Source organism: Polypterus senegalus, chromosome 4 (genome assembly GCF_016835505.1).
Source record: "Polypterus senegalus isolate Bchr_013 chromosome 4, ASM1683550v1, whole genome shotgun sequence".
Taxonomy (NCBI): domain Eukaryota; kingdom Metazoa; phylum Chordata; class Cladistia; order Polypteriformes; family Polypteridae; genus Polypterus; species Polypterus senegalus.
The window spans coordinates 251,929,185-251,945,554 of NC_053157.1; the positions used below are offsets into that span (position 1 = coordinate 251,929,185).

Sequence of the window (16,370 nt, forward strand, 5' to 3'; positions counted from 1 at the left end):
GAGAACTTCACTAGGCCTTATAAATACTCAGCACATTAGCTAAACTGAACTAAACTTTAACAGACACCCCAGCGCTGCTCATCTCTTCTGTTCCTGTCTCATCAGGACACCATCTTCAGTGTTTGGTCTCATGTCTCACATTAATTGTTCATGACGATTGTTTTCTCAGATGTAATCTCTGTGTGCTCTCAGGTTTCCTTTTAAAAGTCCACCTCATTCTCACTAAGTAAAGATAAACTTTCGCTTTATTTCTTCACAAGTCAGTTCCTCTTCTGCCTGACTGTCACTCCACTGACTGAAGATGGCAGAAGCACATCTGTTAGTATTTCAGGATGAGTTCACCTGCTTGGTGTGTCTGAAGACCCTGAGTGACCCCGTCTCAATCCCCTGTGGTCACAGTTTCTGTATGAAGTGCCTCACGGACTGCTGGGATCAGAGCCAAGAGTGCATCTGTCCTCAGTGCAGAAGAACCTTCACCACAAGGCCTGAATTACACATAAACACCGTGCTGAGTGACGCGATCAAGAAACTGAAGAAGACAGCAATTGGCCCGCATCAGTCTCTGAATTACGCTGACCCTGGAGACATGGAGTGTGACTTCTGTACTGGGAAGAAGCTCAGAGCGGTGAATTCATGTCTGACTTGCTTGGCTTCCTTCTGCCAGACTCACCTGCAGCCTCACTTTGAAGTTGACACCTGGAAGGACCACATGCTGACTGATCCTGATGGAAATCTGAAGGAGAAACTCTGTGTGAAACATCAGAAACGTCTGGAGATATTTTGTACCACAGATGAGATGTGCATCTGCATGATGTGTGTGGTGAGTGGACATGAAGGTCATAAAATGGTCACACTGGAGACGAAAAGAGACGAAAAGCAGGTGAGAGGGGTTTAATGTCTAGTAGAAACAAATTAAGTTTAAAGAGTTAAGGGATTTATTAATGTAATATAAGAGAAAAATGCATTTGTCCATTTTATAAACTTGATTGTGCAGACTGTATAGATAGAATGAATACTGGAGCCCATCCTGGTCAGATTGGTGTAAGACACGAAACAACCCAAGATGAGACCCCCAGTGTTATCCATGGACAGTTGAGTGGGCTGAGAGCTGTCATTAAACTGAGCTGAGGTTCTTTGTGTTCTGATCACTTTGTGTTTTGAAGATCTCAAGCCTCATATAGAAACACATTATTGTCACATGTCAGTTAATATTGTAGCGGTGCCACATAGTTAGTGTTTAAATGTCAGTTCTGTGTGTGTCTCGTTTCATTGTCCCATTGACTGTGTGTATGTGTAGCAGTTAATGTTGTCCCCGTAAAGGAGGATGGATGATGGGAGGAGTTCACAACCACTAATCTGGAAAGCACCTGTGTATCAATCAATCGATTACTGCCGTCACGGACTATTTAAGGAGAAGAGGAGGAGACGAAAGGAGAACTAGCACGAGAGAGAGAGAGAGAGGGAGAGGGAGAGGGAGAGGGAGAGGGAGAGGGAGGAGAATCAATATCGCATTCACGACTACAACTTGCTTGCCGATTCATTTTCATTGCGCTTGGACCCAGTTTGTTTTTCATTCATCCGGACTGCCTTTCAACCTGCTTGCCGGTGAAGACCCCAGGGTCGAATCATCATTCGCCACACGCCGAGGAATCACGGTGAGGTTGTTCCAAACGCCGGGAAATACAAACGCTACAATTGCCGCTAATCAATATCCGTATTCAGGACATTTACTCACGTATCGGACTCAAGTTCACAATCATTCTGTTTGCTAGTCATTTGTCGTTTGTGTGGTGTATGTTATATGTTACGTGGACAAGGGAGGGGATTTGTATATATATTTTCAGTTTTGCTTTGGGATTGTTGGGGTGGAGGAATAATTGGGTGTGCATTTGTCTTGTGGCGTGTCTTGTCTCATTTCATACATTTATTCCTGTTTAATTTTACATTCTGCCTATTGTGTCTTTGCATTTCAAACCGTCGATTGTGGGGAAAGTTTATCTGTGTAGGAGTACGGCTGGACAGGAAAGGTTTCTCAGTAAATTATCCAGGCCACAGGTCTTGGAGGTGTAGCTGCCGGCTGGGAATAAGGGGTCGGCCGTTACAATATTGTTCTTCGGAATGAGCTCTAAAATTCTTACAGTATTGTTAAATATCAGCATAGTATTACAGTATAGCTGTTCTCTTGTTAATTAATGAATTATGCACTCCATTAGAGAACAGAGATGATTTAATTTCATATTGTAATAAGAACATTTAGAACACCCTGACTGATAATTCCACCAGATGTACTGTATGATGACCAACCCCACCAACTCACCATTAGGAGTGTAAAACATTTGAAAATGTGTCTGATTTCACACCTAAATCAATATTAAACATGTATGTGATCACAAGAGTTAAAGTACCCATTAATACCATCCAGCCAACATGTTAAAGGGTAAAGTCAGCTGAATGAGCCTGTGGTTTCCTGGATAGTGGGCTGTCTGTCCTGCAGGCCACAGTTTGTGTGAGTACCACCGGAGCACCACGAGGAACAGGCATGTCACTTTTTCTGTTCACATTCTACACCTCGGTCTATAAATATAACATCAGGCCAGGTCACTTGTAGAAATTCTCAGGTGAGTCTGCAATCATGGAGTTTACTAACACAAAGAATAGGAGTCAGCTGGAGAACTTTGAGAACTGTCTGCAACATCAGCACAACCAAGGAACTGCTAATGAACCTTCACCACAGCAAAGAGCCCCCATGCTGTATCTGGTTTAGAGGTGACATGCTGGGCTCCTCATTACCACCTACCACCTACACCTTGGGGCTGATACCACCAGACAGAGTGCCCCTCTTACCTATCCTCTAAGGTGTGGCTTTGCCACTTTAGGTGTGACCACCATCTCTATGAAGGTCACCTGGCTTAGCTCCTCCAGTTCTCTATCACATCTCATGCTAGCTAACTCCACCTTAAATGTCTTAGTTATGTTACCCACCTCCACACCATTGCTTTACTAATGTGACAGAATTCCAGTTTTATCTTAGTTTGCTTCTGCTTTCCTTTGGAACCCATCAACACGTGAATGAGCCCTGTGCAGTTTCCTACTGTGTTTGTTTTTGATTTGTGTTGTGTTTACTGTATTTTTGCTGACATTTTTGTTTTCAGAAATGTCATTCTTCTGCTCTGAGTTCACCTGCCTACCTGTTCTGTGTTGTCTTGCAGACCTTATCCCTTGGTGTCACCTTCATGACAAGATTGTATGTCAATGATTGATTTGCATCCTCGGGCGGCAGCCCCCTGGTTTGTCTTGCAAGTCCTGCTTGTCTTTATTGACCGTCTCAATTGCCTGTTCAATTCTGTCCATTCACAGTTGTCACTTCACTCACTGTTAGCAATCAAGGCTGAATGTGGTCCTGTTCTATACCATATAATAGCCCACCCTGTTTCATTTGTTAACTTTCATAACTGAAAGTTGTGATAATTAACTTTCACTTTTCTTCTTATTCCTAGAATTGCATTTTGAATCATTTCCAATTTCTCTGGATTTCAGTTATTGTGTATTTTAAATGTTTTCACTATTTTCTCATTTGATTTACCACCATCTGCTGCCTTATGGCCATAGGTGCCTCTCAAGGTGGCCAAACAAGGCACCAATGGTGGACACCAGAGATAAGGGATGACATCAGGCTGAAGAAGAAGGCCTTCCACAGGAGAATCCCAAAGTAGCATAGGGGTACCAAAAGGTCTGCTATATTGGTTGTCAGGGAAGCATAAACCCAGATTTGTGAGGATTTTGGACAAACCATGGAAAGAGACTATCGATCAGCCTTAAAAAGGTCCTAGCAAAACATCATGTGGCTTAGTAAGGGAAGGCAGGCCTTCACTCAGTTGTTATAAGCAAGGGTCAAGAAAAGCTGACCAATACTTAGGGTGAAGTGTGGGAGTGGAAGGGAAACTTTGAGGAGCTACTGAACCCAACGAACATGGAAGACAGAGCCAGAAGCTGATGAGGAATCAATACCCATCTCTATTAATGGGGTCATTGAGGTAGTTAACCAGCTCCACAGCGGCGAGCCCTGAGAGGTGGATGTCCAGAAATGCTGAAGGCTTTGAACATTGTTGGGCTGTCATGAATGATGCTCTTTTGTCATCAAGATTTGTGTCCCAGGGAGGTGGTCCCTACTTTTGAAAAAACAGACTCTACTCAGTCATGAAACCTCAGATCCAGAAGGAGTAATGTTGATTGCATTCAGGCCATTTGAACAGTGGACCAGCTCTATGCCCTCATGATGATCCTGGGGAGCCTGAGAGTACGCCAATCAGTCTAAATATGTGTTTTATGGACTTTGAGAAGGTGAATGACTGTGATCCTCTAGGGATTCTGGGAGATTTAGTGCTCCATTGCCCTTAATAAGGGCTTTTCAGTTACTGCATAATCACAGTGAGACCTGTGTCCACATACTCCGTTAAATATCGCCACTGTTCTCAGTGGGTGTGGGACTCCATCAAGGCTGTGCTTTATATCCAAAGCTGTTTGCAATTTTCATGGACAGGATATCCATGCACAGCTGGGTAGGAGAGGGCATCAGCTTTGGTGGCCTTAGAATTGTGTCACTGCTTTTTGGAGACAATGTGTTCCTTTTGGATTCTTTGGGATGTGAACTCCAGTATGTATTGGAATAGTTTGTGACTGAGAGTGAATCAGCTGGGATAAGGATCACCACCACCAAATCTGAGGTTATGGTCTTCTGTAGGAAAAAGGTGGACTGTCCTAGGAGGTGAGTTACTACATCAAGTGAAGGAAAAAGAGTGGTGAGAACTACAGATGGATAGGGGAGGTGAACACAGTTATGCTGTTGCTATAAAGATCTGTAGTGGTGAAGAAGGAACTGAGCCAGAAGATCAAGCTCACAATTTACCAATTGGTCTATGTCCCTACCCTCACCTAAGGCCTTGAGCTTCGGGTAATGACCAAAAGGACAAGATGGTGGGTACAAGCAGAGGAAATGAACTTTCTCTGTAGTGTGGCTGGGCTTTCTGTTAGAGACAGACTGAGAATCACAGATATCTGGAAGAGGCTCAGAGTAGAGCTGCTGACCCAACACATCGAGAGGAGCAAATTAAGGTGGATCAGACATCTGATAGAGATGCATCCTGGATGGCTCCCTGTGGAGGTTTTATGGACACAACCAGCTGAGAGGAGACACTGTGGAAGACCCAGTGCTCACTGGGAGGATTATATTTCCCAGATGGCAGGGGAATGACTTTGAATCCCTCAGCATGAGTTGGCAAGTGTGTCTGGGGAATGGGACGTATGGGCCTTACTGCTAAGACTGTCACCCCACAGCCTGGTCTTGGATAAGTGGTTGAAAATGAATGATTTACCAAAATGTAATCTGAGCTCATCAAACTCCTCATCAGTATTTTAGTTTCATTTCTTACTGAACTCCTCAGAATCGCTCAATCTTGGAGGCCTCAATCATCTCATTTGACTCAAAGAAATAATAAAAACAATGTTCTCCCAAGTGTGAACTCTGGAATGGCCTTTTAGATCCTACAATTTCAGCCATTATGTTTAAAAGTCCTGCTGGAATTTGAAGATGCTAAAGGCATGTTGTCTTACTAAAAGTTCATTTTTGTTTTTAATGAGGGAACGTCTGATATCCTGGTCGTCGATGTGATGTCTCCCAAATCTGATGAAGTAACTCAGACACCTTTTTGCCTTTGAGCAGTTTTCTTTATTTGTAACACTCTTTACGCACAAACTCTATTTTCAATCTAAAATGTAAATTAAACATTGCTTTTAGTCTTTCTTGTTATTCATATTTGTTGTGTCAAGTCTTAATTTCAACGTAAAGGCAAGTATGATTGAAAAAGTAAGCTGTGCCATGTAATATAAGACAAATGTATTGTACATGTCTAACCCTAACCATAACCCTAATTTCAGGGTACAGAAAGAGAACAAGAAATTATAAAGTGAAAGTAAATTCTGATAAGACCACCAATGTCCTCTTGTGTTTCTAAACAGAAAGAGCTCAGGGTGACACTGAGTGAAATGAGGAGGAGACTTGAGAAGAGAAAGAAGAAACTGAAGGAAACGAGGACAGCGATGGGGCAGATGAAGGTGAGATAAGTTAAGATGACACTTCATATTAGAAACATAAGAAATTAAACCTGAAGACTTGGCACAGCTTCTCTACCAGTGACATGTAATGGCAGGGAAGAGGGGGATAAGGAGAGGACATTTCATTGTGTCCTTCATGCCATTTCATCATCAACTGTGCTTATTGTGTTATTCTTTACAGATTAAGACAGCATGACCTTAATGACCACTTAATTGTCACCCCAGAGCTTTAAACATGTACCCCCTCCACATTACCTTAACGGCAGGTTGGCACTGAATTGGATCATTTGGGGTAACATTCCTTAATAGTCTCTTCACAGCTTAATGTGTTAAATTTACTATTCACTTCTGCTGCCTTACAGATCCACTGTCCTTCATTTATTGTCCATTGGACTTTTATCCCTTTTTCCAATATATTTTGTGTTTTCTTCCAGCTACTCCAGTTTTTCTCCCACATTCCTATATTTCGATTTGGTTCATTGGCAGCAACTCTAAATTGGTCCAATATGATTGGCAGTGTGGGTTTCTTTAAGTCAGACAGTGACAGACATGACAGTCGAGTAAGGACAAGTGACTAAGGGAGAGCCGGCCTGACCTAATGGCCTCCCCACTGGTTTACTGATTTTATGCTTGTCTGCTTTTGTTGCTCCCTCATTGAATTGCTGCATATTGCTGAAAACTAAAATCCCCATCTAAACCCCTGCTGACTGCTCACTAGTAAGGAGAGAAAAGGCAAAGTTTTGTTTCACAAACTGATTTTCATTATGAAATTTGTTTTGCATGCAATTTCACAATTGTAAAATAAAATACAAAAATCTGTTTAATATGCTTTTTATTTTCTTTGTTAGGGGTAGTCAATGTTGTATGAGGCTGAAAGCAATAAATAAAGGTCTCTAAAGGTTACTCTAATGTCTTCTTCCTTGATCACTCACTATGCTAATGCTGTTACCCCCATTCTTCATGTCTCCTTCCATGTGTCTCCACAAACTTTCATGTTCCTCATGCACTGCCTGCAAACACATCCATGCCAACAGATTTTATTCACACCATTCATTTGGGATCAGAGGTAACACCATCAGCACTCACTCTTCACAGCTCCATCAAAACCAGTATATTGTCTGTTTGCACCATCCCACTGTCCGTATTCTACACCAGAATACATTTTCACAATGTTTAAGTACGTGGAGAAGAAGGTTGCAGAAGAGAATATATTCACTCATCACTACTGTCCACTAATACTCCTGTTTTTGATATGTGCTGCTCAAACTTTCCTTAATTATCGGTTTAATTAATTTCACTTTGATACAAGTTAATCTTACATTATTAGTCATCTAGTTCAAATTAACCCACACTGACTCCATTATCCTACCCCAGGTTTTAAAGTTTGTGTTAAGACTTCTAATCTCCTCACTCTAACTGGACTGATAAGACCTATGGAGATGTTTGACGTTTTGTCAGTTTTGCTCCCCAGCTTTGTACCAAACTATTTAAATTTATCCTGCAGTCTGGCAGCCTGACCTTACTTATGTCACTTGTTCAGGGACAACTGGGCAGCACTGACAATGACATCTTTTCCTCCAACTACCCTGACCAGGATTCCATCCCATTGTCAAGGGCTATAATTCACCTACATGCGAGGAAAGCAGTACACCATATTAGACTTTCTGCCTTTGTAGAAAAGTTGCATCACACTTCCCCTAACATTTGAGTTCCTGACTATCATACTTCCCTCTTTCTGGGGATTTGTTTTGAGGTGACCATTTGGGGCTTTCCATCCCTACGTACTTTATCAGAGTTTAGCCGTCCAGGTCTGCAAGTTACTGAAAATGGATGGACACTTCTAGCTTTGGGGTTGAGATCACTAGACAGTGTTCACCTCTTACCTTTCACTTACGTCCAACTGTTACCTACCTTTAACTATCCCTCTGGTTTGGAGTCTCCTCTCTTACTATTTTGAAATGCCAGTTCTCCAAATGATACCTGGGTGAGTTATACTCATAATAGCCATAGTTGTAATGGCAATGGCATAATGAGGAGTTAAAACAGTAAATGAAATACAAATACATCAACCATGGAAAAAAAAAAGACTTACAATGCTGAGTATTGCAATGAAACATTGAAGGATGGAGATGCAGTATTAACACAAAGTGTTCATGAAATGAAATGATGTAAGAAACCCCTGACCAACCACTAGCACTAGAGTTTAATATCTACAGGGCTGTCTGTTTATACCCCATACAGCAGTGTTTCTCAGCTTTTTTCCATGTGTCCCACTTTTTCATATTCGTTGTTTTGTGCCTCCCCACCCCCCCCCCCTTACGTTTTTATGCACATTTTCTAATTTTTGATTATATTGAGATCCATCCAACAGCACTAAATTTTAATTTGGGAATGCACTATTGGCAGAAATGCTTAAGTCTGGATCAGACTGGAGCATCGCTAATATTTTTTTAATCATCAAAATATACAGTCAGACATTTACAATTACAAATTACAATTCATGTGATAAAATATATGTAAAACTCAAACATTTCTGTGGTTTTCATTAAATTTCATTAATTTTAAAAATAATTTTAATAATTCCACATTTTAAATGAGTCCATTCTATAATAATAATAATTAAATTACAAATATTATAAATACTATCACTTCTTATTTCTAAAACAATAACTGACATACAGTATTAGCGATTACAGAAGTTACGTCTAACGGTGAGAGAGAGGACTGCACTTGAATTCTGATGTCTGCTTGCGGGCGGTCAGCCCTAACTACTGTACACGCATGTCTAGATGAGTCTTGAAATGACGAGTGACGCCACTAATTGTATGAGCCTCTTTAATTTAATTGAATCGGCACGCAGAGAGTCACAGACTGGTGCCTTTACCTTTATTCACGTCTCAAACTTTAGATTATTTATTAACGTTGTTATACCGTCATGAGCACCGTGAAAACTATAAACAAAAAATATAAACATACAATTTTTAACATTTTACAAAGAAACAGAATAAATGAATAAATGAAAGAACATATCACTGGGGAACTAATTTTTTGTTGAGTTAGATCTTGCACTTGTTTTTTTTTTAATTATTTTGGGGTGGTGAATCCAGAAATGAATCCAGTTTTTTGCTATCACATCCAGTTTTTACGATACAGGGTACCCTCCATTTTTGTCAAAAAACATACAAATTTTACATACAATGAAAAAATAATGAAATAATAAGTTAAATGTACTGTTTATTTAAATTTCTTTTGTTCATACAAAGGATTTATTGTTACTCTATGACATTTTTTTACATTAAACAATTCAGAAATACCAGATGCCACAACTTGGAAGGGCTGATGAGATTTCAGCTTCTCTGTGCAACCAAGCTTTTGTGGAAAAACTCAACAACAGCCTTGTCCACAGTTGGTGTCACCGCCCTCAGCGCATCTTTAATCATCAGGTTTATTGTGCACAAGACATGGCTGGTGGGTCCACTGCAAAATGTTATGTCGCGTTATGCATTATCAGTAACACAGCACGCCACTGGGTCATCTACTTGTCACTCTGTTGTCACTTTCAGCAGCTCCTCCGCAGGTTTTCTGCAGTACGTCTCTCAGTAAACTCACAACAGCCAAGAAGGCAGGATGTCACCTTAAAGTTTCCAATAAAGTGACAAGTGACAGACACGTATGAGCAGGTCATTCTGGATGTCATTTGTCAGACAAACTGCTGAAGCTTTTTTGACCCTATCTCGCCACAATGCACGCTCCGTGTTATATAGTCATGGAATTATTGTCTGGGATGAGGTTTTTCTACTGGGGAGAACAAACATGGGGTTTAAGGCCTGGACAAAAGTTTTAAATCGTTTGTCCTCCACAATGAAAATGGCTGAAAGTCACAGGCTATCATTTTATCAGCTTCTCATTGACACTTACCTGTCTGGCAGGGGTCATTTGTTTAGGAATAAATGTGCATATTTTGTTTGAGTGGCAGAAGGCTGTGATACACCTGCAAATTTAGACAAGACAGTGGATGCTGCAGCAGAAGTTCTTGGCTCAAAACAGGACACTCTTCACAGGTCAGTGGATGGCAGTCTGAGGAGAGAGGACGAGCTCACCTCCAGCGGCACGGACTGCTGAGCGCTTCTTAGGCCAGGTTTATACTTCATGTGACGTGACGCATGCTGCAGCAGATGCTCCTGCTCAGGGCCAGATTTAGATGAAAAGAGGCCCTAGGCTATTCCACTTATGAGGCCCTTTCACCTCCCATTTTTAAGTTTGTTCAAATTGCTAACAATTTGAATGTAGGCCCCTCTTGATCTTGAGGCCCTAGGCTGAAGCCTAGTTAGCCTATAGGAAAATCCGGCCCTGCTCCTGCTACGCAAGCGTGTTACCGTTTATACTTGCACGCGTACAATATGTAAATCTAGAAGAGTCCACCAGGTGGCAGTGCAAGATATTATCATGGTGAGAACAGGTTCGGCTTCGCTGTGTTGTGAATTGCCTGGAACAGCCATTAAATTCTGATGACACCTTGCCGCAATATCTATGAATAGGATGTTTAATGATTAAATCCATCAATCCAGTGATGTGTCCATTCCAGCAAGCATTAGGCACGAGACAGAAACAATCCCTAGACAGGGCATCAGCTCATCGCAAGGTGAATACAAGCACACACATACATTGGATGTGTGATTTCAGTGGATTCTTCCAGATTTACGTAAAGTACGTACGCAAGTATAAACAGTACAACGCTTGCATAGCAGGAGCGTCCGCTGCAGCATGCGCCACGTCGCGTGAAGTGTAAACCTGGCCTTAGATATCTGTGCAGGTTTGGTGTTGACCCTGCTTTGCTCTGACGGATGTTTTCATTTTACAAATTCTGCACTCAGCTTTGCAGTCTCCAATATCATTGAAATGTAGCCAGATGCTGCTTCTTTTTCGCTTTTCATTTATTTCTTCACTTTTTCCCGACGCGTTTGTATTTCAATCTGACACCCCGTCTCTGTCACTCTGTATACCTGGCATGTACCACTACACTCGCTGTCTTCAGAGTGTCTGCCCCCCCTTCTTTCTTTCACATGATGGTATGATCCTGGTCTGTCTTTGATTGTGATTGGCCGCATGGTGTGTCCATCAAGGTAACGTCCCGCCCCTGCCTGTATGGATTCTGAAGATTCGGCTCTCCCTGACGGGACTTGGCTCCTCTCATTCTCTATAAAGAATCGGCTCTTAGAGGCGAACGACATGACACTTGGTTATTTACACGAACACCATGGAACCGATAGTCCACATTCTCGGTGTGATTTTCTACCATAAACAGTTGCAGCAAACGAGTTTGTTTCAATAAATAGCTTCTACTTAAGGTTCCATTTATTTTCGTACCTCCCCCCTTGTAGATATCTCTCACCCCCCAGGAGGTCGCGCCCCACTGGTTGAGAAACACCATCATAGAGACGTTTGGGTGCTCAGTGGGATGCAATTCCAGAAGGAGGTTGTCACCAAGTATACTGGACTAACATTTTTCCCAGGGAGACAGTCTGCCACTTCCGTTCCTTTATTCTGACCTCCAATCTGTTGAAGGTCCCACTAGCCATCTTAGCTGGTGTGCCAACCCACCCAAACTCTCCTTTACAACATTTAAATTCAATAAGTGTCCTGTAACTGGACATTCTTATTAGATGTGACAATTCAATGTTTTTTTCCTTCCAATCAGATCTCTGCAGAAAGAAAGATAGAAGAAAATGAGAAGAGCTTAGCTGATCTGATTCACTGCATTGAGGACATTCAAAGGAAACTGAATGAGAGAATCAGAGAACAAGAAAAGAAAGAAGTGGAGAAAGCTGAAGGAGTCATGGAGCGACTGGAGAAGGAGATGAAGGAGCTAAAGAGGAGAGACATGGAGTTGAAGAAGCTTTTAGATACCAAGGATCACGTCCACTTCCTGCAGGTGAGAGTAACACTTCACTGGAAATCTGATCAGCCTGGGGGTTATGAACTTGAAGAACATTTAGAGGAAAATTCAAAAGATCTGAAGTGTTTATCCAACATGACAAGAGCAGGCCATTCAGCCCAATACAGATTGTCTTTTCATATTGGTTTACCATTGCCAATACATATAAAAGTGTCAAAGTTTCTGCTTTAATCTCCACCACAGGGTGACTTGTTCTATCTATCTACAGTTGTCTGTGTGAGAAACTAAAATTATATGAAATTCACACTTCTTTAAAATGACATCTAATGAAAGATGACACTATCTAAAAAGCATATGTTTAAACACCTCTGTCACACTTAAAATGATGAGATTCAAATCCTTCAGTATTTCTTCATCGGTCAAACCCCACCATCCAGCCTTGTCTCTTATGCTGTTACATCATTTCTCTAATATGGAGACCAAAACTGCATCCAGTAATACTGATGTGGAATCCCAAGTGTGTTGTAAAGCTTAGGGAGATTCTATTTTTGATTTATTCTCCACAAATTGTGGGTGCTATATGGAGTGTGGAGGTGATAAGTAAGGGCCAGGAGAGCCAAAAAAAATTTGGGGTGCTAATTGGGCAACCCTGTGTAGTGCAATCGTCCAAAACATAGAACAAAAATGAGCACACAGTGGCATAACTGAAAACAGGCATAATAATGGCCTTGTTAGCCTCATTGGCTTTTAGAAACAATCAGCTCTCTCTAGAGGGTCTGCTTCAAGTGAGAAGCCACCTTCCATGATCTCTTATCTTTATACCATCCAACCTTAAGGGGTGTGGCTTACTTGAGTGGGGGCGTGGCCGAGTTGCCTTCTATGGGTTGTTTCAGAAAGCTAGGGAAAGGAAAAGAGAAGAAACTGTTAGCTTTGATGCTCCTCAGACTCCCATCAGTGACAACAAATTCGATTAGATTAGAATAGATTAGATACAATTCATATAATTCAACTTCCCACCAGCCCTATCTACCCTGTCAGTTGAAGACAGTGATGAGTACACGTCTTCCAGGTCTTCCCCACTAGTGACACTTTTGACCTGCAGACCTTTAACTGTATAATTATAATGAACAGCTTACATTTAATGAGTGCAGGTTTCCATATTTAATTGAATTATTTCAACTATATTATAAAAACCCAAAAGAACTGTAAAAAAGCAATCTCCAATTTTGACTTTAATTCCTCCAAAGTTCTTCACAACATGATGTCTTGGTTTCTGGATCAGTTCTACACCATCCTGCCTGATGGCCCCTCAGTCCTCTACAGTCTGATGAGTCACCCATCATGGAGTCCTGTGTGAAATGTTTACTGAAAGCCATAGTCGATAAGCTCCTATGCTCCACTGTACTGAAATAATGTCATAAATGACCAATAAATTAAAAAGATGTGATCACCCCTTCAAAAACCATATTGAATGCCCACCACACAAGTACATAAATGTGAAGAGCTTCTTCTTAGCTCAATCTCTCTTTGTTTCTCCTGTATGTAATCTCATCTCCTTGTCTCTCCTGATGCAGACTTTCTCATCTCTGTGTGTCCTTCCTGATGATGGAGACTCACTCAGCTTCACTCTCACTGCTGATTTCTCTTCTGAGGACCTGAGAGAGGAGTTGTCATGTCTGATGAAGAGTGTGGAGAAGATCAGCCAGGAGGACATCATCACATGGACGCGATCAGGTGGAGCGTCTGTTCAGAGTCACCAGAGTGCCAATAAGAGGACACGGAGAGGTGAGATGTATTAGAAGGAGCTGCTCTTTACCCATCAGCCTTTGCTGTTATGTTTTTACTGAAATATAGTGTCATTAACATCCATCCATCCATTATCCAACCAGCTATATCCTAACTACAGGGTCACATGGGTATTTACTACTAAATCTTTATATAAAGACTTTCTCTCTGATGCCTTCTAAACAGCTGTTTTTAAAAATGCTAAAGAAATCAAATTTATAATCAGGTAATGAAGCCACTCAAATGTTATCTGCAAAAAATTAAATCAAGATAAACCTAACTGTGCCTTACTACCTGGCGCCAATTCAGAAACTGCTGTAACTCACATTATAAATGACATTCTGATTGAACACAATTTATTAAGATTTTAGCCTTTGAGATTTAGCTGGATGGTCAGATGCTCTCCTTTTGTGGTTTACTTCTTATTTATCAACTCATTTTTATTATTTACAGAACTTCCAATTCCTGCCGTCCTCATGGTCTGATGTTGTGGCTGTTAGTGTTTTGGTCCTGTTTGCTCATTTTAAGATGTCACTCTGAAATGTAATATCATCTTCACTGTGTAGGCTGATGACACTCAGTTGAATTTATAAATGTTTTTAAAACCTTCTTTTAATTACATTCACAGCTTTAATGAGTTAAAATAAAAAAATATTTTTTAATTTCACAAAGAAGTAGGTCTTCATCCATTGTCGTTGTGTGATTATATTGTCTGTTTTATCTGCAAGTCATTTTGTGTTTTATTTTCCTGCAGTTCATTTTTAAAATGTGTTTCAGAATTTTACTACCATTGCACAATATCATCTTCACAGTTTCCATTCTTCTCTTCTCTTTTTATGGTCAGGCTGTGAAGCTCCAGTTTTCACCCTACAGCCTCCTGAATCTCAGAGCAGAGAGGAGTTTTTACAATGTGAGTCTGTACTTTAATTAAATGGATCATCACAATAGAAATAATTTCTCTTTAATATCTCAGTCCAGGCTTATGATATGAAAGTGTAACCAGCAGAATGTGTGGTGTGAATATTGTGTGACTGCTGAGCTGAAAATGATGGGGGTCCTGTGACAGGTGCATTATGGGAACGAGAGATTCTGGACTTTGATGTACCAAAGCAGTCTGTTGGACTTGAATCAATCAATCTTAAGAGTCAATTGAATTCACAGGAAGTTAAAAACACAAAAACAGCAAATGAAATCCTGCCGACTACGCCAAGTCCTACATCCATTATTTTTCTCATCTTCTTAGTGAATGAACAAGGCCAGTTAAAGCCCAGTGAGACAATACTTGTGTGATTTTCAGCTGTATTAGAAATGCAATGTTGTTTATCTTCTTTCTTTTGGCCTCTTTTCCTGTGTACATTTACTGCACTTTTTATTTTCTAGTTTCTCCATACTGCATGTTTTTCTATTTTGCTTGTTCGCCTTTAAAATATTAATGATAATACTGTAATAATTATTTATGTTGTTGTTTTTATCTAATGAATGAAGCCCATGTGCTAGAAACACAATTTTCAAAATCCATTGCCATTAACATACAGTATTAATATTCATAAAGATAATCAATGGTAAAATAAATATTAAAGTGAATTGTGACTATTTTTGAAAATAATAGAAATTCCAGTAAGTGTTGTGGTCATTTACAGAACACATTGAGTAAGTGTAACCATTTAAAAATGTCAGGATATTTTCCTCACTGACTTTTCAGGCAGCCAAATGTCAGTGTGAACTGTCCATTAAAACTCTGTCCTCAATGGTAAACATATGGCGTTTATCGTAATTCCTGTCAACTGAGACTTCTTTCCAAATGTATGGCTTGCCTGTCTTTGCCTTTGTTGTCTGTTGTCAACTTTTTGTTATTTCCTTTTAAATCCCCACAGAATTCTGTCCAATCAGATGAGCTCTTTACTATCAACAGCACATTGGAGTCTCCTCAGCGCAGCTCCTGATTGGCTCTTGTTAATTGTCTGTGTTGTGCTCCGCCCCCAGTCACGTTACACACTCCCAGATTTCCTCACTCGTTTTGTTTTCTCTCCTTTCAGACTTCTGTCCCCTCACACTGGACATCAACACAGTCCACAGATGGCTCTGTCTGTCTGATGGGAACAAGGAGGTGACACATGACAGGACAAAAACCAAATACCCCAATCATCCTGAGAGGTTTGACTGCTGGCCTCAAGTTCTGTGCAGAGAGGCTCTGACTGAGACTCGCCGTTACTGGGAGGTGGAGTGTACTGGTGAAAGTCTCAGGATAGGAGTCGCATATAAAGGAATGAGTAGGAAAGGATGGAGCTTAGACTGCTGCCTTGGACACAACGACAAGTCTTGGAGTTTGTTTTGTTCTAATTCTGAGTACTCTGTGTGTCACAATAACAAAGACACTGTAATCAGCGCCCCCTACAGCCCCAGAATAGGTGTGTATCTGGACTGGCCTGCTGGCTCTCTGTCATTTTATAGCGTCTCACACAGAATGACTCTCCTGCACAGGTACAACACCTCCTTCACTGAGCCCCTCTATCCAGGGTTTTTGCTTGGTTGTGACTCCAGTGTAACAATCTGCCATCTGACAGCAGGTGACCACTGA

At 41.0% G+C, this 16,370-nt stretch overlaps 1 protein-coding gene across 1 annotated transcript; it reads left to right on the forward strand.

Moving 5' to 3' along the window:
* Window positions 1-301: 301 nt before the first annotated feature.
* LOC120529045 (tripartite motif-containing protein 16-like) lies at window positions 302-16,370 on the forward strand. Its single transcript, XM_039753106.1, has 7 exons — window positions 302-505; window positions 539-880; window positions 6,016-6,111; window positions 11,810-12,043; window positions 13,582-13,792; window positions 14,637-14,702; window positions 15,829-16,370. The coding sequence occupies exons 1-7, from the start codon at window positions 302-304 to the stop codon at window positions 16,368-16,370; spliced, it is 1,695 nt and encodes a 564-aa protein (XP_039609040.1).